We start from the raw sequence: 21,254 nt of genomic DNA on the forward strand, positions 1-21,254 counted from the left end.
AAATTAGAAACTTCCTACTCTGTATAGTTAGGTTCCAAATCCCATCAAGTCAAATGGATCTTCGGAAGTGTTCCAATTCTTAGTTATTATTGGCTTCAGGCCTAAAATATTATAAATCCACAACATACTATCATTTCTAAAACTTCAAGAAGCTTTATTACAGTTGATCTTGCTTCAAGAGAAAAGGCAGCTTATACTACTTAGACGATGTAAAATTGTAATCCAAGGGAAGCTAGACCTGCAAGTCTAATTAAGGCCCTAAGAAAAAAATTAACATGAGCTGTATTGTTAATGAGGACCCCCAAATCCCCTGATCTTCTTTTGGAGGTGAAAGAGGAGTTACCATTTAGAAGTGACTACATTCCTCAGCATGGCGTCCTAAGGATGATGCGTGTCATTGCTATTTCTATGATGCTTCAGAAAGAATAACCTAAATGATAATATATTTTTCTAGAGCAAGAAATTGTGTTTCAGGTACTTTCACTACCTGAGTTGTATATTTTCAAAGTTATGTACACACACACACACACACACACACACACAGATTATAGAGAATATATTAGCTATGTCCCCACCCAAATCTCAAATTATAGCTCCCATAATTCTCTGGTGTTGTGGGAGGGACCCAGTGGGAGGTAATTGAATCATGGGGGTGGATCTTTCCCATGCTGTTCTCGTGATAGTGAATAAGTCTCATGAGATCTGATGGTTTTATAAAGGGGAGTTCCCCTGCACATGCTCTCTCTCTTGCCTGCCACCATGTAAGATGTGACTTTGCTGCTCCTTTGCCTTCTGCCATGATTGTGAGGCCTCCCCAGCCACATGGAACTGTGAGTCCATTAAACTTTTTTTTCTTTATTAATTACCCAGTCTTGGGTATGTCTTTATTAGCAGCATGAGAATGGACTAACACAGTATCTCTACAAATATATCATAGAGAAATGGTATAAATAAGTAAAATTTCTAGCTGGGCATAGTGGCTCACGCCTGTAATCCTAGCACTTTGGGAAGATGAGGTGGGTGGATCGCCTGAGGTCAGGAGTTTGAGACCAGCCTGGCCGACACGGTGAAACCCCGTTTCTACTAAAAATACAAAAATTAGCTGGGCGTGGTGGCACATGCCTGTAATCCTAGTGACTTGGGAGGCTGAGGCATGAGAATCCCTTGAACCCGGGAGACAGAGGTTGCAGTGAGCCGGAGATCGTGTCACTGCACTCCAGCCAGGGCAGCAAGAGCAAAACTCCATCTTAAAAATAAATAAATAAATACATAAAAAAATAAATAAAATTTAAAGTTTTCTCTGAGGCTGCCTCCCTTTGAAGCTCTTCTATCCTCAGGATCACTCTAAACTTTGGTAGTTTATGCTGGGAAATCATTTTTTCCTTCAATGTTTATATTCAGTTCAAAGTGCTCCATTTCCATGAGTAATGACAAAACATAGTTTCTCCCATGCCTCTACTCCAGTGGCATGGAGAAGAAGCTACTTATGAATTGTTTTTTAGGCCCCCAGAGTTCTGGAAGGCAGTCACCAACTTTTTAGGAAAAGCTAGACAGAGGACTCCAGATCCCATTATGCCAAAGAGAAAGCTGCATGCTTATTTTAAATCTCATTTTGGTGGCCAGTCGTGGTGGCTCATGCCTGTAATCCCAGCACTTTGGGGAGCCGAGGTGGGTGGATCACGAGGTCAGGGTTTCGGGACCAGCCTGACCAACATGGTGAAACCCCGTCTCTACTAAAAATACAAAAATTAGCTGGGCGCCTGTAATCCCAGCTACTCGGGAGGCTGAGGCAGGAGAATTGCTTGAACCCGGGAGGCGGAGGTTGCAGTGAGCCGAGATCGTGCCACTGCACTCCAGCCTGGGCGACAGAGCGAGACTCCATCTCAAAACTAACTGACTAAATAAATAAATAAATCTCATTTTGGCCTGCCCCAAATATGGACACCATTGTTAAGCCAGTCCTGTATACCATATGTACCTCTTGCAAGTAATTTTAGAACATGCTGTTCCCCTCAACGGATTTTCTTCCAAGAAACCAGAACATGGGTTTATTTTGGCCTGGATCAGTTCCCCCAGGAGTCTTCCAGGGAGGAAGTGGGTGGTCAGCCTCCTGAGACAAGAGTGTGTAGAGGTTAGGATATGGGCTCTGAAGCCAGATTACCTATGTTTGAATCTAGGTTCTGGGTTTATGATCAGGGAATGTGAGAGAGTTATACAACCATTCATGCCTTGGTTCCTCCTTCTATTCAATGGGGCATATGATGATACTTAACCGATTGAGTTGTTATGAGGATTAAAAAATGACACATGTAAAGTGCTTAGTACAAGATCTGGCATATAATAAGTGTTAAATAAGTGCTAGGGAAAACTAGCCAGGCATGGTGGTACACACCTGTAGTCTTAGCTACCAGGGAGGCTGAGGAAGTTTGCTTGAGGCCAGGAGTTTGAGGCTGCAGTGAGCTATGATGGCTCACTGCACTCCAGCCTGGGCAACAGAGTGAGACCCTGTCTCTAAAAATAAAACATAATAATAAAACAAAATAAAATAAATGCTAGGGAAAATGTTACTTCTGACTTAAATGGCCTCCAGGATTAATCCAGGTCCACAATCACTCAGGGAAGTTGTGGGCAGTCTGTGGGCACCTGCCAGGCTGCATCTGTTGGGTAGTAGAATCTGCTTCTTTCTAACTCTAACTCTGCCTATTTCTTCTATCATGTCATCAGAATTCCTTAAACATCTTATTTAACAGAGCAAACGAATTTAAGCCAGTTCTACAGTGAAAAAAGTAAGACTGAGTAATGGCAAACTTTAACTGTAATCTTGTTAAGTGGAAATGGAGACAAATATTTGGAAAAGATCTTTAGAAATTGATAGATTCCAATGCGTTGAGGTTCTTTTAGGTCAGATAAGTGTTTCTTGGCTTTTTGCTTTCCATTTGTAAGCATGTCTCTCTCTCTCTCTGTGTCTGTGTGTGTGTGTGTATTTATACCCATGCCCCTTATTTAGAGCTCTAAATCTCCTAAGGACGGGAACCATCTTAGCCACCTGAGAAGAGAGAAGTAACCTCCATGCATTAGTCCTTCTACCCTCAAGAGGAATCCTCTTCAATCCAGGATGTATGGGCATTATATATATATATATATATATATATGATTTTTTTTTTTTTTGAGTCAGAGTGTCGCTCTTGTTGCCCAGGCTGGAGTGAAATGGCACGATCTCCGCTCACCGCAACCTCCGCCTCCTGGGTTCAAGTGATTCTCCTGCCTCAGCCTCCTGAGTAGCTGGGATTACAGGCATGGGCCACCACACCCGGCTAATTTTGTATTTTTAGTAGAGACAGGGTTTCTCCATGTTGGTCAGGCTGGTCTCGACCTCCGGACCTCAGGTGATCCGCCCACCTCAGCCTCCCAAAGTGCTGGGATTATAGGGGTGAGCCACTGCGCCGGGCCTAGGGCATAGAATATTTTGGAAGCAAAGGGATAATTCTGTGGCTTTCTATCCCCGTTTTTCCTTTTCTCTCTCCACATTCCTGGCTCTAATTCAGGTCTTTCTGTTGCCATGGTAACCAACAGTCTCAGAACACAGACTTCTGACAGCTGGACTTTTAGCCACGGAGACTCGGGATGTGAAGGATTTCTCATGTCTCCCCTTTTTGCCTCAGGAGTTAGCAGCACTTCTTCCATGTGGGCAACCACCAGAGCAGGGTGTGACAGTCTTGCGTGCGTGTGTGTGTAAGCACATGCATGTGTGTACGTGCATGTGTGTGTTTGTGCACGTGTGGGTGTGCACGCATTCTTCCAGCCCTACTTGCTTTCCGGGACTTCACAGAAAAAGATGGACTAAAAAGTGTCATCAGACGTTGGGAGGATGGGCATCTAAACAGCGAAACCTCTCTGGAAAGTAATTTGGTATCAACTAGCACAAGACTGTAATATATTTGTGATGTTTGGTCCATTAATCCTACACATAGAAAAATAAGGGTCAGAGTCAAAGATTTATGGAAAAGCAGGTTTACTATAGATTTATTTAGTAAAGCAATAACTACCACCTAATGGTCATTAATAAGAATTAAAAATTGCAGGGTAACCATATATATGTTTGTTGTAGGCTATGCCATAAAATAATCTGTTTCAACTGATGTGATAGCCACATTCACATATATGTATATGTGGATATACTGTATAAATGTACAGATATATATGTGTGTGTTTATATAAATAGAAAAGATAAGGAAGTCCATGAAAATGTTTTGATAGTTATTACATTTAGAAGGTAGGACCATGGCATGTTTGTTTTCGTCTTCATACTTTTCTATATTTTTCCAATTTTATATAATGATCTTTTTCTTTTATGATACAAGATCTTACAACTGTAATAGGACAAATGACAAGAGGTGAAGAAGCTTAGTAGAGAGGATTATAACACAATGAAGTAAGTTTTGAAAGGCAGAGGGCTGCCTGTTCTGCCCTTCACTGGGAGATTGTAAAAATAGGATAAGACTTCAATCTAAACGGGGTAGTTCTGAATAGAAAAGGGAATGGGGCTGGGCGTGGTGGCTCATGCCTGTAATCCCAGCACTTTGGGAGGCCAAGGTAGGTGGATCACCTGAGATGAGGAGTTCGAAACCAGCCTGGGCAACATGGTGAAACCCCATCTCCACAAAAAATACAAAAATTAGCTGGGCATGGTGGTGGGTGCCTATAATCCCAGCTATTTGGGAGGCTGAGGCAGAAGAATCACTTGAACCCAGGAGGTGGTGGTTGCAGTGAGCTGAGATCACACCACTGCACTCCAGCCTGGATGACAGAGTTGAGACTCCATCTCAAAAAAAAAAAAAAAAAAAAAGAAAAGAAAAGGGGATGGATACTGTTTTTGCTTAAGTACCATGATTCTCTTCTCCCCGCTCCCACCTACTTTTTCTTTTTTCTTCTTTTCTTTTTTTGAAGCTTCTCAAGTTGAGAGAGATTTGTGCCCTTGAACTCCATGGCATATTCATCCTCTAACAGTGACATAGAGGACGACAGCTCCAAATCCAATTCCAACCTGAGCCTCTCTGTGGGCTATTTCCCCTGTGAGGACACCCCCTGTGAGGACACAACCTCCTGGGAAGACGCACCTTCCAAGGGTTCTTCCATCCACTTTCTCCCTCCCATCCAAGGGGCATGGGGGACTGAAAGGATAGGGAGACGCATGAAGAGACAAGACCAAATTCAGGATGAACCAGAGCAGTTTTGCAAACTAAGCATCTTCCTGGCCTGGGACGTGGACATTGGCTCTGACAACATAGGCTCAATAGCTAATAGGCTTCTAAATGGAGCCAACCTGTGGATAGACAAGTTCCCAAAAGAGAGGACAAAACTATCTGTCGGCAAACTGAATAATCTTGTGCAAGAGTTTCAGACATTTCTAGAAAATCTGAAAGATAATGAAGATGATGATGCTGTGTTTCCTGAAACTACTCATTTTTCCAGCTGTCCGGCCGCTCCCCTCCGGAAATGGTTCAGGTCAGTCATCAAGAACATGATGCTTGTCAAGACCTGCCCAAGTGCAAACCACCAGAAAATAAAGATGTTATGTAGTCTCCACAGACTCCTCTAAGGCTTAAGGAACATGAGCTGGCTGAGGTGAGCACAGAGATGACTCACAGGACAGGAAGGGATAGGCCCGGGTTGAACCACAGAATCTTACGACCACTAGGAAGCAGGTCCCGGGGGCCCAAAGTGATATCAGTGGGAGACAGATAACAGAGAAAGGAGTCAGGGTGGAGTTTTAGGGAAAAGACTGAGGAATGCTGAGGGAAACAAGAGGGTAGCAAGCAAGGAAAGGACTAAAAACTGTATCTACATTGAAGCTTTGCATTGACACTTGGGCTTTTTTTATTTTTTTTGAGACAGATTCTTTCTCCATCGCCCAGGCTGGAGTGCAATGGTGTGATCTCAGCTCGCTGCAACCTCTACTTCCCGGGTTCAAGTGATTCTCCTGCCTCAACCTCCTGAGTAGCTGGGATTATAGGCGTCCGCCACCCTAACTTTTGTATTTTTAGTAGAGACGGGGTTTCACCATGTTGGCCAGGCTTGTCTCGAACTCCCGACCTCAAGTGATCCACATGCCTCGGCCTCCCAAAGTGCTGGTACTACAGGCGTGAGCCACCGCACCCGGCCTACTTGGGCTATTTTTGCTAAAAGGATGTGAGTTCCATAAATGAGTAAATGTTGACTTGGCTGCTGTCATGGTTACGCCTACCTAACACATTCTTTATTTTCTTGGCAGATGATAAGCCAGGCAACTGCCAGCCAAAGGACAAGTGCTCCAGAGATCTCAATCCTGTCAGAGCAGCCAGAGAAGGATGACACTCCTTCCCACACACGGACCCAGTGCTGCCTGAACTTTGGGTGGGCCTTCAGCTGGCTGAGGCAGCATATCCTCTCCCCTCTGCTGAGAAGGGATCACCCTGTGAAGCCACCAAGAGTCCCCATCAGCCAGCACCAAGGAAAAGACTCTTTCACAGAGGCAAGAGAATTCAACCTCAAGAAACCGTTGAATTAGGACATCCCATATAGACAGATTTTTAAACTTTTTGGAAGGTTGAAAGTCATCCATAAGATAGGATTCCATTGATAATCCCCAATAGTTTATTTTTTCCTCAATAAACGAAATAAATGTTCTTGTTACCCATGTCTTCCTCTTCCAGCACACCATCTTGACTCAATTGAAAGCATATGTGCTGTTCTTTTTTGAAGCTTCTCAAGTTGAGAGAGATTTGTGCCTTTGAACTCCATGGCATATTCATCCTCTAACAGTCACATAGAGGACTACAGCTCCAAATCCAATTCCAACCTGAGCCTCTCTGTGGGCTATTTCCCCTGTGAGGACACCCCCTGTGAGGACACAACCTCCTGGGAAGATGCACCTTCCAAGGAAGAAATTCTTTCTCAGGAAATTTTAAGTAGTATTATGCTTCCTAAACTGAAGTATTCTTTTTCTCTCCTCTCACCCATTCTTACTGGATTTTACCCTAGTTTATCTATTTTATGTGTTTTAACCTATTTTATCATTAACCCAAATCCCCATTTTCAGCAGGCAGCAGCGTGACCCATCAGATTCCCGTGGTGGCAGGATGATTTGGCTTGAACTTGCAGGGCTTGAGCAAGTGTCAGTGGGTATTGAGTCACTGAAGAAATTAATTTCAATTTCAGAAGATCGGACAGCAGTTCTGATATTCCCCGGGTACATAACAGGTTCTAGCATGTGTTGCCTTGGCTGTAGTAGTGGCCCGCTTAGGAGCAGCCCACTTAGGAGCATGTGAGGACTGTGAACACTTCTTAACCACTCTAAGTCTAGCTGTCTTCATTCAGAAGATGTGGAAGATAATAATACATACCTCACAGGGTTATTGTGAGAGTTTATGAGGTAACACAAGCACTTGATAAATATTATCACTGCTGTTGCAAGTAGACATTCTCCCGAGGAACTCTCAGACAACTTGTTCAAGGGATATCCAAGAGTGAGAGTTAATTAAGAGTCAATTCTCATTGAAACATTTCCCACACAGAGCAGTATTTACCAAAAGTTCAGGGTTTTCAGCAAATCTTAACCAAGTCCTCTCCTAATCCATTCCATTCTGCCCTCTGAAACTCCTTTGCAATTGTCATTGAACGTTCCACTAAATGTCAACTTCTTTGAGGAAGGCTGCCCTCAGCCTTCTTGTCCTGACTCTCACCTCCCCAGCATCTCTACCATCCTCCTCAATCAACTGCAGCTTCACTCAACATCCTCCTTCTTCTGCTGGCACTACCATCCTGTGTGACCTTCAGAGTTTATGTGGCAAAGCATATGATTCTTCAGTTTCAAATTCCTTCCCTTCCTCAACTGCAATTTCCTTATCCCTTTCCTTCCTCTCTTCTTCCTTCCTTCTACAAATATTTAGCAAATAGGAGTGTCAGATACCTTTCTAGCTTGTCAAAAAAAAAAAAATCTCAATCTTTAGGCTCAAGTGACTTATTTAAGAGATAAAATCAGGCAAACATATGCCTATAAAGAGTATGAGTGATAATATTCTGTAGTGGGTAAACATTGAGTTCTAATGAAGTAATAATCCTTTCAACAAGGGGAGGTTGGTTGTAAAAGGCTTCCTGTTCCCCAACTTCTATCCGCGTCCCTCTAGATCCAACCCATATACCTCCTTCTCAAACTTGGCCTGTCTACCACATCTAGTAACATCTGCCATGCCTTGCCTTTCTCTTCTCTCAGATATTTTTTAAAATCTATAGTCATCAAGTTCCTGAAGGGGACCCTCTTGCTCCTCTCTGGGGCCAACACACAAAACCATAGGGACTTCCCTCTCCATTTCCTGACTGCCTGGGAAACTCATCCTTAAAGAACCTGCTCTAGGGTTACTATTGGGCAATATTGATTCCTCAGGCAAAGGAATCATGACCCTCCTTTAGCTGTCCCCTAGTCCCTGCCCTGCCACCTTCTTGCCATGTCCTGTACTTTTCAGCCCTCTTTATAGATCTATTTTACCTGTAGACTGTGAAATCTAAAGGCAACCACCAGGTCTTAGTTCCTTTACATTGCAAATCCTAACACAGTGGGCTGTGAGCAGTGGCTCACGCCTGTAATCTCAGCACTTTGGAGGCCGAGGTGGGTAGATCACTTGAGGTCAGGAGTTTGAGACCAGCCTGGGCAACATGGTAAAACCCTGTCTCTACTAAAAATACAAAAATTAGCCAGGTGTGGTGGCAGGGGCCTGTAATCCCAGCTACTCAGGAGACTGAGGCGGGAGGATCATTTGGACCCAGGAGGCAGACGGTGCAGTGAGCAGAGATGGCACCACTGCACTCCAGCCCGGGCAATAGGGCAAGACTCCGTCTCAAAAAAACCAAAAAAACCAAAATCCTAACACAGCATTTAGTACAAAGTAATCTATCTCTCTGACTCTATGTAATTCTTTAAATGTTTTTAATGTATCCTGTCCATATAATTTTAAAAAAGTGAAATACAACAGCTTAAAGAGTTGCTATTCTTTAAGTCAAAAGAGACTGGTCAGTAGGGTCAAGAATAGGAGTGAAAAGGGAGGCAGACAAGAAGAGAATACGGCCATCAAGTAGAAGTCAAGTGAGATGGCAACCTATCAACTAAGAAATCTATTGAGACCAAGGAATTCAGAAACCAAATTGAAAATTTAATTCAACAAATATGCATGGAGCCTTACTGTTGCTTTAGACTAGACACTATGATAGGCCTGAAAGAAAGATGACATATCTTACTCTCAAGAGACTTGCAACCAGTTTTATTATTTTAATTCTTACTTTAGCAATTAAGCTCTAGGACGAACTCAACCAAAATACTTTAGAAGACTGTCTGCACTGAATAAGATGCACTGTTCTTTAGTAAGATTTCTGACATACTTGTGTTTATTCATCAGTGTTTCATAAACCTGCTTGGCAGGTATGAACCTGTCCCTAAAATTTAAGCAATGTACTTTGCAAGCCTTTACAATAAAGTAAGCTTTCCATACCCTTTGAGATTGGGTGTCATGCTATATATTAGAAAGCAGGACAAAGTATTTTAAAATAGGAAATATCTCAGTATCTCTTAATTATAGTGTCAAATACATTATCAGCAAGGTGCGGTGGCTCATGCCTATAACCTCAGCACTTTGGAAGGCCGAGGTGCAAGGATCGCTTGAGCCCGGGACTAGCAAATTCACAGCTCAAGAGGATGCATGGGTCCAAGTCTAACTGGCCACAAGAATAGTGTCTAAAATCCTCTTACAAAACAAAAGAAAAATGAAACAAGTTATAAACGATTTCCTAGAGAGTGCTAAAGTTCTTACACCAACAATAAAGAACAATTTTGAAGGAACAGTTAATTGCTTCAAAAATATGTCTCCTCATTATATATTGCAAGTGGGAGAATTTATATAGCATGCAAGACAACCTCCAATTTCAAGATGGATGGGTGGGTTTTATATTGCATTACCTGGAGTCGATCTTTTCCTGCTACCTACTAATACCTCAAACAAATAGAACAACACTGTACTTTCAGAAGTGAAATAAGATCTTCATCAGATAACACTCACTGAGGGAGCCAGTCATGAGCACAATTGGTAAAAAGCCTCAGGATAAATTCCCCCAAAGGATTATTAGCCTAGATCAAGAAGTACCAAGACAAAACAATTTCCGCTTTATCCCACCTTTCAAAGGAATTCCATGGTTTTAATGCCCATTTGATTTCAATATAATACGCTTGATAAGGAACTACTTCCAAGACATTTTCAAATGGTATGGTAAACATCAAAGCTTTTCACATTGTGGCACTGAAAGAAAATTCATCTCATTACTACTGAATTCTGTCAGTCCAAAAGAAAATCAAAATAGCAATTTATTTAGTTTTTCCTCACCTGCATCAATAAAGATTATTTTAAGTACAAATCTCTAAAAGAGCTCTCACTCTAGGGTACAGGTTTCCTGCATACCCACTCACAAAGGAAAAGAAAGCCCTTCAAACATCTTCATAGTTAATGTGTGTTTGGATAGTTGTTTTCAAGTTTCACTTTCACTGATCCTTCTGTCATGTGTCTTTTGGGCCAAGATTTTCCCCAAGCAGGGCATCGGGATGGAAAGGAGAACTTTTCTTCAGTAAAATGACTTCAGAAATCAAGTTAGTACCATATTGCAACCAGCAACTTAATAATTGATTCATATAAGGATCAAAAATAGATGCTAAAACCATTGGGTGAATCGCTGTCAGGGAAAAAAAACATGCACATGGTCTCTTAAGATTACCCCACAGGTGCCTTCTTAGTTATCAAGAGGATTAGGCACCTTTACAATGGAGAAGTCTGGTCAACACCAACTTAGCCAAGTGATTAAACTTAGCCTAGCCAATATCATGCACTTTCTGAAGAGAAGCAATGTACACTTGTTAGCAATGTTTAATTTGAATCTAATTATGAGGACACCAACAATTAGATGAATCTAGACTATAGGATATTTTACCAGACAACTGTCTTTGACTTTTAAAACATGTTAACATCATGAAACACAAAATAAGGAAACACAAAAAAGACAGGGAGACAAGAGAGTTCATAAAATAGATGAAAGAAACATGACAACCAATTGCTATTTGTGATTTTTGATGGAATCTTTGATCAAAACCAAAAGCAAAACAAAAACTATAGTAAAGGATATTTTGGTTTTGAATGTGGACTAGGTTCTTAGGAAATTTAGGCTGAAATATTTAAGGGTAGAAGTGTCATGATATCTGTAACTTACTTTCAAATAGTCAAGGAAAAAAAAGACAGAGAGAAAACAAAGATGGGGAAAATATAAAGAAAAGCTCTAGTAAGTAAGTAGTACAGATCTCTATTAAAGTATTACATCTGCTGCACTTGTATGACAGTAATATCTTTTTTTTTTTTTTTTTTTGAGATGGAGTCTCGCCGTCCCGAGGCTGGAGTGCAGTGGTGCGATCTTGGTTCACTGCAAGCTCTGCCTCTCAGGTTCAAGCCATTCTCCTGCCTCAGCCTCCCGAGTAGCTGGGACTACAGGCGCCCACTATCAGGCCTGGATAATTTTATTTGTATTTTTAGTTGAGATGGGGTTTCACCATGTTAGCCAGGATGGTCTCGATCTCTTGACCTCGTGATTCACCTGCCTTGGCCTCCCAAAGTGTTGGGATTACAGGCGTGAGCCACTGCGCCCGGCCAACAGTAATATCTTATGAGATTATATATATTTAAAACATTAAAACATTTACTCTAAATAAAACTTAGATATTAATTTGATTTCTCAAGTGATGTAAACTGGGAAATTCTTTAATCTGAATTCATTCATTCATCCTGGCACCTGCCTTTGGGTTCATAGTTGGCTGCAAAGAATTTCCAGTCTCATAGATTGGTAAATATTCATCCTTCAAGTCCTAACTGTAAAAAGGCAAATTGGTTCAGTTGAAAGCAGACTAGCGTCTAGGTATTTTTCCAGAACATGTAAGATTTCAGGAGTTTATCTAGCTTTTGCTGAGATTAAAAAGAATAATTTTTGCCAAATGGGGAGACAGGTCCTCTGCCCTTCAAAATTTTTGCAAGTTTCAAAGCCTGAATATCTGATGTCTACCTTCAAAATACCATCTTTTAAATTTTCTGTTTCTCACAAATCAAGAACAGCCTGACACTTATAATACTAATAATTTCTTCAAATTGTTTGGACATTTTCTTTAATTTTGAGCAGTGACAGATTGTTCTGCTTCTTCCTACCTAACAAGAAGAACAGGCATAGTCACTATATAATGTATTGTGCATTCTGGGGGACTTCTGAGAGTGAAAGAGGGTGCTCTTATAGTCTTTTTTTTTCTTTGAGACAGAGTCTCACTCTGTCGCCCAGGCTGGGGTGCAGTGGCATGATCTCTGCTCACTGCAACCTCCGCCTCCTGGGTTCAAGTGATTCTCATGCCTCAGTGTCCCAAGTAGCTGAGACTATAGGCGTACACAACCACACAGGCTCTTATATTTTTAGCAGAGACAGGGTTTCACCACATTGGCCAGACTGGTCATGAACTCCTGGCATCAAGTGATCTGCCCACCTTAGCCCCCCAAAGTGCTGGGATTATAGGCATGAGCTGCCATGCCTGGCCTATATAGTCTTTATTAACATTTTTAAGCATGTATCTCTTATATGATTAAAGCCATAGATCCTCTCTTAAACTAATGTACATATTCATATATACTGACCACTTGGCAAATAATTTTAAAAGTTCTAAGTCTCTCCGAATCTTACTCTTCCATCCCAGGTTAAAAACCCAGGTTCTTAAGTTTGCCTTCCTGGCTTCAATTCCCAGTCCACCGCTTATTTGCTGTGGATCCTGGGGAAGTTACTTAACTTCTCTGTGCTGTTTCCTCATCTACAAACTGCAATACTAATAGTATTAGCCTCAAAGGGCTGTGGTAAGAACTAGTACCTGGCACATAACAAGTGCTTACAAATTTTAGCTGCTGCTAGTTGCTGTCACATGATTCCTCTATTTTAAAATCTGCTATTGTTCCTAATGACTACAGAATAAAGTCCAAGCAAACTACCATTAAATCTCTCTATAATCGGATCCTGAGGCAATTTTCTAGTATTATTTCACAATACTCCCCCACTGCCCCTCACACTCCAGAACCTTTATGTTACTTGTTCCTTGTACCTTCGTGCTCCAATGCTTTTGCTACCTCTTCTTGGAACTGCCCTAATGTGCTACTTCTCCAGTCCACCCTGCTGCCCACCCACTCCCAAATGGGCATTCAAGACCCAGGTTATACTGAAGCTCCTCCGAAGAACAGAGCAGGTTGGAATTAACCTCACTCTTCCTTGTGCCACCACAGCACTTCACTTTTACCTGTAGTTAGTGTACATTTTATCCAGACTTACAAAAATGTGCAATTATGTCTTTCCCTCCCACTAGACAAAAGACCCTATGTTCTGCTTATCTTTGCATGCTCCAAAGCCCCTGGCCCAGTTTCTTGTACACAGTAGCTCCATGATAAATAATTCGTAAAATGAACAGTTAATCTGCAGGAAATAATTTAAGCAGATAATATCTGAAATTGAATGTCATTTCCTTTCAGAAAACCTAACTAGCTTCTACTTTAATTAACTCTCATCCCTGGATATTTATATGAGCGGGGGTGCAGGGAGACACAGCATAGTGCAGATGTTTCCTGAGTGGAAAAGTTCAGTTTTATACAATAGACAAAGCTAGTTAACAAAAGAATATCCACATCTTTCTACTTCTCTGAGTACAGACTTATAGTACAAAGTGACTTACGAAGTCACCTCTGTTTTAAATTTAAAAAGATTTTTTAAAGCCATTGCATTTCTAAATATTCCAGATGTTTAAATTCATTCATTCATTCAAATCCATTTAATGAACATTAACGTGCTAGGGGCTGTGCACAAAAATGAGCATGATACATAACCTCTGTGTCACATGATTACCTTTCACAGTCAGACACTACTGTTTCTGCTCGTTGATACACATTTATGCAAGTTAATTTAAGGAACATAGTGGGCAGGAAATGATATATCTAGGCTAAAATGATGCATGAGATTCCTAAGGTGCCCTACAGTGGGCCATCAGGCATCACTAAGAATTCTCCCTGCTCTTTCATTCATTTATTTAGGATTCATTCACTTGCTGAGGTGCCCCTAGGTGTCGGCCATATTACCTCTCATGCCAAGGACATGGGGATACATGATGTTGTTCCCGTTCTCTAAATGTTCAAAGCCTGGAAGCAGGGCTAACTATCGTTTGTTCAACAACAAATGATAATTTCTTGGGCACATTTTCCTTGCCTGTCTTCATCTCACAAGAGCCTATTTAAAAACGTCTTCTGGACACTGGTCTGGCTATACCAGCTGACAGTTCATTTTTACCTTAAATGATTGGTTTTCTACATGAACCACACAGTGGGACTGAGAAAGTTTCCTGCCACAATAATTGGGATTATTTTGCTTCTATTATACAGTTGACACATGTGAACTGGCCTACTTGCTAAAAATTTGTTTGCAACCCCCACATTAGTACCTTCACACTCATTCACGGACACATGCAAAGGAGCGAGAATTCTGAGTCACCCTGGCGGAGTTCCCAGCTCAGGTTGAACAAGACGATGCTCCACTTTCCTGCATCAGTTCAGCCCTCCTGCCATAAAGTGTCCTTTTCGTGGTCTATTCTGTGCCACATTTTTCACGTTTTTCACATGTTTGTGCTTGTCGATCAACCCTTGTACTGTTTAAAATGGCTCCAAGCACAGTGTGGAAGCGCTGCCTGGTGTTCCTGAGGCAGTGAGGCCGTGCCTCAAGGACGAAACCAGTGTGTGAGGTCAGCTTCCTTCAGGCCTGAGTTACAAAGCTGTTAGGGGTGTGTCAGTGTTCATGATTCAACAACATATGTGAAAACGGTGTCTAAACAGAAACACACATAAAACAAGGTTCTGTATTGATCAGTTGGCAAAAACACTGTGGTCAAAGGCTCGCAGGACCCTCCCTCTGCATTTCCCCTAGGAAAAGTATTTGGTCATTCAGTGTTCACAATCACTTCAGAGCACAACTACCACAAAAAACAAGAATCAACTGATTTTATCAGGTAAAGAGTGCAAAAAACCAGCCATACACCCCAAGTTCTTTCAGCTTTACCTTCTGTGAATTCAGTGGGGCCACAAAGTGAGGAAACAAAAGTCACCCTCTGGATAGAGGTACTTGGTGTTTTCTGTCCTTTTCTGTCCCCCTTGAATTACTCACAGTCTTGCAAAGAAGAGATTGCTGTTCTGCTGGCTAACAAGAGGAGAAAACAGGTCCGCAGGCCAGAGGGACTGTGGGTAAATGTAAATGGATTTTTCTTAGGTATTACTGTTTTCCCTTATGAGAAGTCTAACGCTTTAAGGTCTGCTACTCTTATTTCCTGCATGATACTTGGCTTTCAACTATCTCAACCACACAGTAGGCCCAATCTTGTTCAAAGGCTTCTGTGCGACCTCAGGAAGGACCAACGTAGACCATGAAGACCAAAAATCCCACTCTTCTAAGCAAATAATGCATTCCTTAATTTCTAAAAATTTATCAAAAATAAGACAATTTAAATCTCACCAAATCATCCAAAACTTTTGAAAATGCCTTAGAATTCACATTTCTCTTGGTAGAAATGTGACCTCCTCAAGCAGGAAAACAACTTCCGGACATCAAGTATTGGAAGCTAGCTTCCCTGTTCCAGGAATTCCATGCTTAGAACCAGAAGCATCTAACAGAGTGTTCCATCCTGTGTCTTCTTAACTCTTCCCCAAGGTTGAGATAATGTTTATTTATTGAACAAAGCAGTTATCCAAGTGCAGATTTGTTGAAAAGCTTCCAAGCAAGTTGAGAGGCCAAAGCAAGGAGGAAGAACGGCTAATCAGAAATCAAGAAAGAGCAAGAAAAGTTACATCCAAAATAGAGTACAAAATGCCCAGAATAGCCCACAAAGACAACTGATGACCTTTTCCTCGAAAATATCTTAATATCACAGTACCAAATAGCCTAACTATGTCAACCCAAACATATAACAACTACTACAACAGGAAAGGAATTAGGTAAAAAACAAACAACAAGCAAGAAAAGCTGATGGAACAATAACAATTTGTGTTCTGAACCACAAATGAGAACACAGAAGACAATTAACTGTTGTATTGTAGTTAGGACTCCACCACTGGTAAGGGATTACACCTCAGCTCAAGGAAATAGTCACAAGAAACTCTCAGGGCTATTTGAATCGAAAGCTGCTATAATTTCTACAGAGATAGCACATGTTATCTTCTGCCTAGGGACTAAACGGATCCTGCTACAATGACTGTAAATTGCACATCCCTAATTTAAGTCTCCTCTTGGCTGTAGCAGCTCTGGGCTGTGATTTGACCAGGAGACTAGAACAGCGCTACAGTACAGAAGGAATGCAGACCACACCCAGGGAACCCAATCTCATTTCTTTGATTACGATGCACACAGCCTTGAGCTACTGCTAAATAACAGATTTAAGAACTATTGAAATGCCTTCCCCCGTTTCTTTACTCCTGAAGCAATGGGAAAACATTGCTCACTGAAACGATGGAGTCAGAACCCAGGTTTCCCCAGAATACCGTAACATTAAACCACACATCCACTAAATAGGAGTAAAAAATGTCTTGGACCCTCCTCCCCCTTCTTAAAAAACTGTTGAGGCTATATATTTAAAAGTCATCACAGATACTTGAGCCTCCTAATTAAATGTATAAATGCATGGAGACTTCAGAGAAAAAAACACCACTTGCTCAGTTATAGAGCCAGCATGTATGCACACACACATACACACACCACTTATTTGATCATTTGCTAAATGTACAAACTCTTCCTCTGTCTACAGTTACACGCTAGCATATCTGTCTCATAGAGGAAAAAAAATCAAAGTCATTGGCTGCCAATTTCCTAAGAGGTGAGGAGAAAGCAAAGCAACTGAGAATGAAAAGACTGCTACGGCTTTGACAAGATGAGCAAATAGCTTCTAACAGCCCACAAACTCCATACACGCGCACACACACACACACACACACACACACACATACGCACAAAAACACATGCAAAGCATCTGCTTGAAGAGAGAGTTCTAAAAGCCCAACTAAATCTCCATCTGATGGTAAAAGTGAGCCTAAATATCTGGTAGGAAAAGGAGAAAGCACTAAAGAAAAAAATGGAAGAGAAAACATTTTGTGAGTTACATGATGAAACCAAGATCATTTACATATTGTCCAAGTTATCATGAACCAATTAAGCACAAAACAAACAACATGTGACACAATTCCAAATAAGACTGCCATCCCCAAGGAGTATTTTTATAATTTTAGTACAAATTGCATAAAATAAGATTTAGTTCACAAAAGACAGTCAGGTGATAGAAAACCCCAATCCCCACGTAATAATGAAAGTGACTTCAAAGACTGCAAAAAGGGTACAGAGAAGAGGGCGCAAAGCACAAATCCACAGCAGATGCTTTTCTTTGGGGATGACGTTATCTCAGTGGCTACAAATTGCCTGCTTACAAATCACTACACTACAGGGTGGAGTGATGATACAGGCAGGCCTGAGTGAATAGCTAACCATACAGTCCCACAGCCTTCCTTGGCCTAATGCAGAGAAGACAGAGATGAAGCTGGACAAGGGGCTCCCACCTCATTCTTGTGCCTGGGTCCATTCAGCCTCAAAAGTGGTATAACCAGACAGCATTCACCACTATCATCCATGAACTCAAGGACCACTGGCACAGAGGAGAGACTAGGGTGTTGTCTGCACTCTTGGGTAAATGAAATTTCATATACTTGCCACTTGCCAGAACACCTAAGACTGAAAGTACAGCTGGGAGCAGTGGCTCACGCTTGTAATCTCAGCACTGTGGGAGGCCAAGGTGGGAAGATCACTTGAAGCCAGAAGTTCAAGACAAGCCTCGGCAATAAAACAAGACTCCGTCTCTACAAAAAATTTAAAAACTAGCCAGGCATGATGGCACACGCCTGTAGTCCCAGCTACTCAGGAGACTGAGGTGGGAGGATCACTTGAGCCGAGTGAGCAAGGATCGCATCACTGTACTCCAGCCTGGGCGACAAACCGAGAGCCTGTCTTTAAAAAAAAAAAAAAAAAAAAAAAAGAGTATAATGTATAAAAGTACAAATTTCCTTTGTGCAAAATGACCCTAGTTTCCCACAAATCTCAGCTCCACTGGTCTCTTTTTGAACAAGTAAACCAGTTCAGACAACCAAGAGTGTCTTCACTGACTCACCCTGGGGAGGGACATGCCAAGGACACATGGACAAATGTTTCCTTGCATCCTTCCTCTGAGTTTCAGTCTAAGGTGAGGCAAGTAGAAAAATCTTTTTTGTTAGTATTCACTACACTTAAATTAAAAACCGAAGTCTCATATTTTTAAAAAGTGAACTGAAAACGCTCATAAAGTATCAGATACAAATGGGTAATCTTAGTAACAAGAATAAGACATATAATGACTATCATTTTTAGTGCTAGGTCTATGTGCCCTGAAGCATACTGCTAACACTATTGTAGTCAATTATTACAGCAAACTTTGGGGACATCTTAGAGGTGGAGATTTTACCATCCCCATTTTACAGATGTGGAAGCTGATCCAGAGAGATCACGAGACAAAGTGGTGGAATTGCGATCTGAATGCCAAAAGGTCTTAAGGCAAAGCCCACATGCTCACATCCCATATTTGTTTGGGAAAATACATTTTTCCTAGTTCTATACTTTTAAGTTCATTCTGGTCTCAAGATTCATACTTTTAGGGACTGATTTTTCAAAACTTCCTTAAAACAATTTAGACTTAATGAATTTGTTCAGAAAATTCTTTGAGAGCTCCTTCTGAGTTCAGGCCTGCCTCAATTTTTCTTTCTCTATCCGTCTCCCTAGACACGTCGGGTCTCACAAGCTGAGTCTTCCCTGGGGCTCTTACTTTTCCAGGTTCTTGATCTGGTTGGTAAGATGTCCTGACAGTTTCTATGGGAATCCAGACACATCTCTTTTCTGGATCTATTTCCTCTTCCCCTACATAGTCCCTTCCTATACCATGCAATCAAAACCCTTCTCTGCCAGGACAATAAGCCCCACCACACCACTCACATATCAGAGAGGGCTTCCACCTGGCCACACCCCGCAAGAGTAATCTACAAAAACGTCTTCATCTGTTCCTGTTGAGTAAGCACCTTGGAACATCATATTGAAGCAGACAAATCAGTTGGCTACCTAAAGTTCAACATCATTCCAAAGTGCCACGAATTAAAATGACTTTAGTCCCTGAACAAACAAAATAGAATCATCACCAAAAGATATGCACAACACATTCATAGGAGCAGTATTAGTAATACGCCCAAGCAAGAGACTATGTAAATGTCCAGCAACTGTAAAATAGGTATACAATTGAATAGCATTAGAGCAAAGAGAATGCAAAAAATATCGTACATAATATTGTAGAGCTCACAAACATAATAAGCAAAACAAGCTAGACACAAAAGAATATTCACTGTATGATTCTATTCATAAAGACAAACTAAACAAAGGCATCACAAGGCAGGATACCGGTTGCTTCTGGAGCATGAGGGGAGGAAGGCTCTGGGGTGCTGGTAATTTTCTACTCATCAAGGTGCTGATTGAAGAGGTGTGTCCACTTTGTGACATTTATTCCCTCAAGCTATCTACTTAATGATATGTGCACTTTCCTCCACGCATAAGGTCCTTCAGCAAAGAGCTGACTGAGACAGACCCTTGAAAGCATCTGGTCCGTGCCCTTTGGTTGGCATAAGATCAAATGTTTCCCATGGACCTTAGATAGCTCATGGACACACAGGAAACTCATGAAAGGACTGGAACTGGACCTCAGATCTCTTAGCTCCCCACACAGGTACCAAAGCTGTGTGACAGGATGTTTCTCTAACTTCCTTCCTTTCTGTGACTCCAGCCAAGGTTTTAAAGGGTGAGAATCACATTCCTATTATGAATACGATCCAGAAGGTTCCAATCTCTTATTGACATCCATGCCAGGAAAAGCATCTAAGCACGCTTTAGGATATGGCAAATCAGAGAAAGTCAGACAGTTCACATTCACTGGCTAGGTGACCATCAGCACGCTCCTTACCTCTCTTGTATCCTCATCCAGATCACTGAAGTGTTAACTGTTACCCTGCAAGGGTGCCTTGAAGATAAGGTAATAAGTAGTGTCAGGGCCATGCCTGGTACACGGCAAGCATTCAGAAAAACCATTTGTAGAATGAATATGGAATCGAATTAATCAAATGCCTGTCACTTGGTAGAAGCTCAATAAATAGTAGTTATTATTACTGAGCAAGAGAAATAGGGAGAAAGTGGGTAAAAATGCTTGTGGGCAGCCAATACCTCATATTCTAAGCCTACTGGGCCATTAATGGGTCAACCAGCAATCTGGCTGGTGTAGATAAAGTGGTGAAATGGTCTGTGAGGTGAAGAGTGATGAAGGACTCAAGAAGAGGGCTGTGCTTTTTATTTTATGTTCTACCAGGTCTGTGTTTTTGTTTTCAGTGCCAAATGAAGATTTGCTCATCGCCTGCCACACCGCGTCTAAATCCTACAGCCACCTATGTTATTCATACTACTCTTAGAATTTACAGGTTTTAAAATGGGGAGCGGATACAAACACGCCTAGACTTAATGAGTAGACTCACTAGAGTCAAGTAACTTTACTCCCGGAAAAAAATTCACACACACTGAGAGGTAATTGCAGGCTTTAGAGAGTCTGAAAGGAACCATGGCCAGAAGTGAGTTCACTTACGTTTTTAAAAAGCAGGTTTAATGCTGATTTATTTCAGTTCTTCAAATCTTGGATGTACTTAGCAAAGTGATCCACACGTTCTTTTATACTGAAAAGAAACAAATACAAAAATGACAAGTTAAAATTATAGCACATCAGAAAAAATAAAAGTGGCAAATGGCTGATTATATAAAGAATATTAAACTAGATAACATGAGTATAATTAAAAACCAAACATGTTAAGGACTTCCTTCCATCCATCCTTTCTCTCCTATCCTCCTTCTTCCTTCTTCCCCGTCCAGCACTCCACCCTTCTCTCCTTTCCTTCCTCAGTTACTGAACAACCTCAAATATTCCCTGATGACTAATTTTTCTGCTGAAGCCACCATCATTAATTTTTATAGCACAAAGTAGTAGT

General features: G+C 41.4%; 1 protein-coding gene and 1 pseudogene across 10 annotated transcripts in view; one reads left to right on the plus strand and one right to left on the minus strand.

Moving 5' to 3' along the window:
• Positions 1-21,254, minus strand: part of PPFIBP1 (PPFIA binding protein 1) — a 542,301-nt gene that overhangs the window by 97,395 nt on the left and 423,652 nt on the right. For 4 of the 10 annotated variants that reach the window (XM_003265639.4, XM_003265638.4, XM_003265637.4 and 1 more), the window contains exon 2: positions 20,858-20,945. The exons of 1 other annotated variant lie outside the window; for it this stretch is intronic. Coding sequence is in view for 5 of the 9 variants with exons in the window: in XM_030804627.1 (XP_030660487.1) it covers positions 18,323-18,350 (28 nt within the window). In the remaining 4 variants the exon portion in view is untranslated. Of the gene's footprint in view, positions 1-18,322; positions 18,691-20,857; positions 20,946-21,254 lie in introns of those variants that run through there. 5 more of the 10 variants (XM_030804627.1, XM_030804626.1, XM_030804623.1 and 2 more) reach the window with 2 other exon arrangements.
• LOC115832901 lies at positions 4,985-6,561 on the plus strand (annotated as a pseudogene).

This window comes from Nomascus leucogenys, chromosome 23 (assembly GCF_006542625.1).
Source record: "Nomascus leucogenys isolate Asia chromosome 23, Asia_NLE_v1, whole genome shotgun sequence".
Taxonomy (NCBI): Eukaryota; Metazoa; Chordata; class Mammalia; order Primates; family Hylobatidae; genus Nomascus; species Nomascus leucogenys.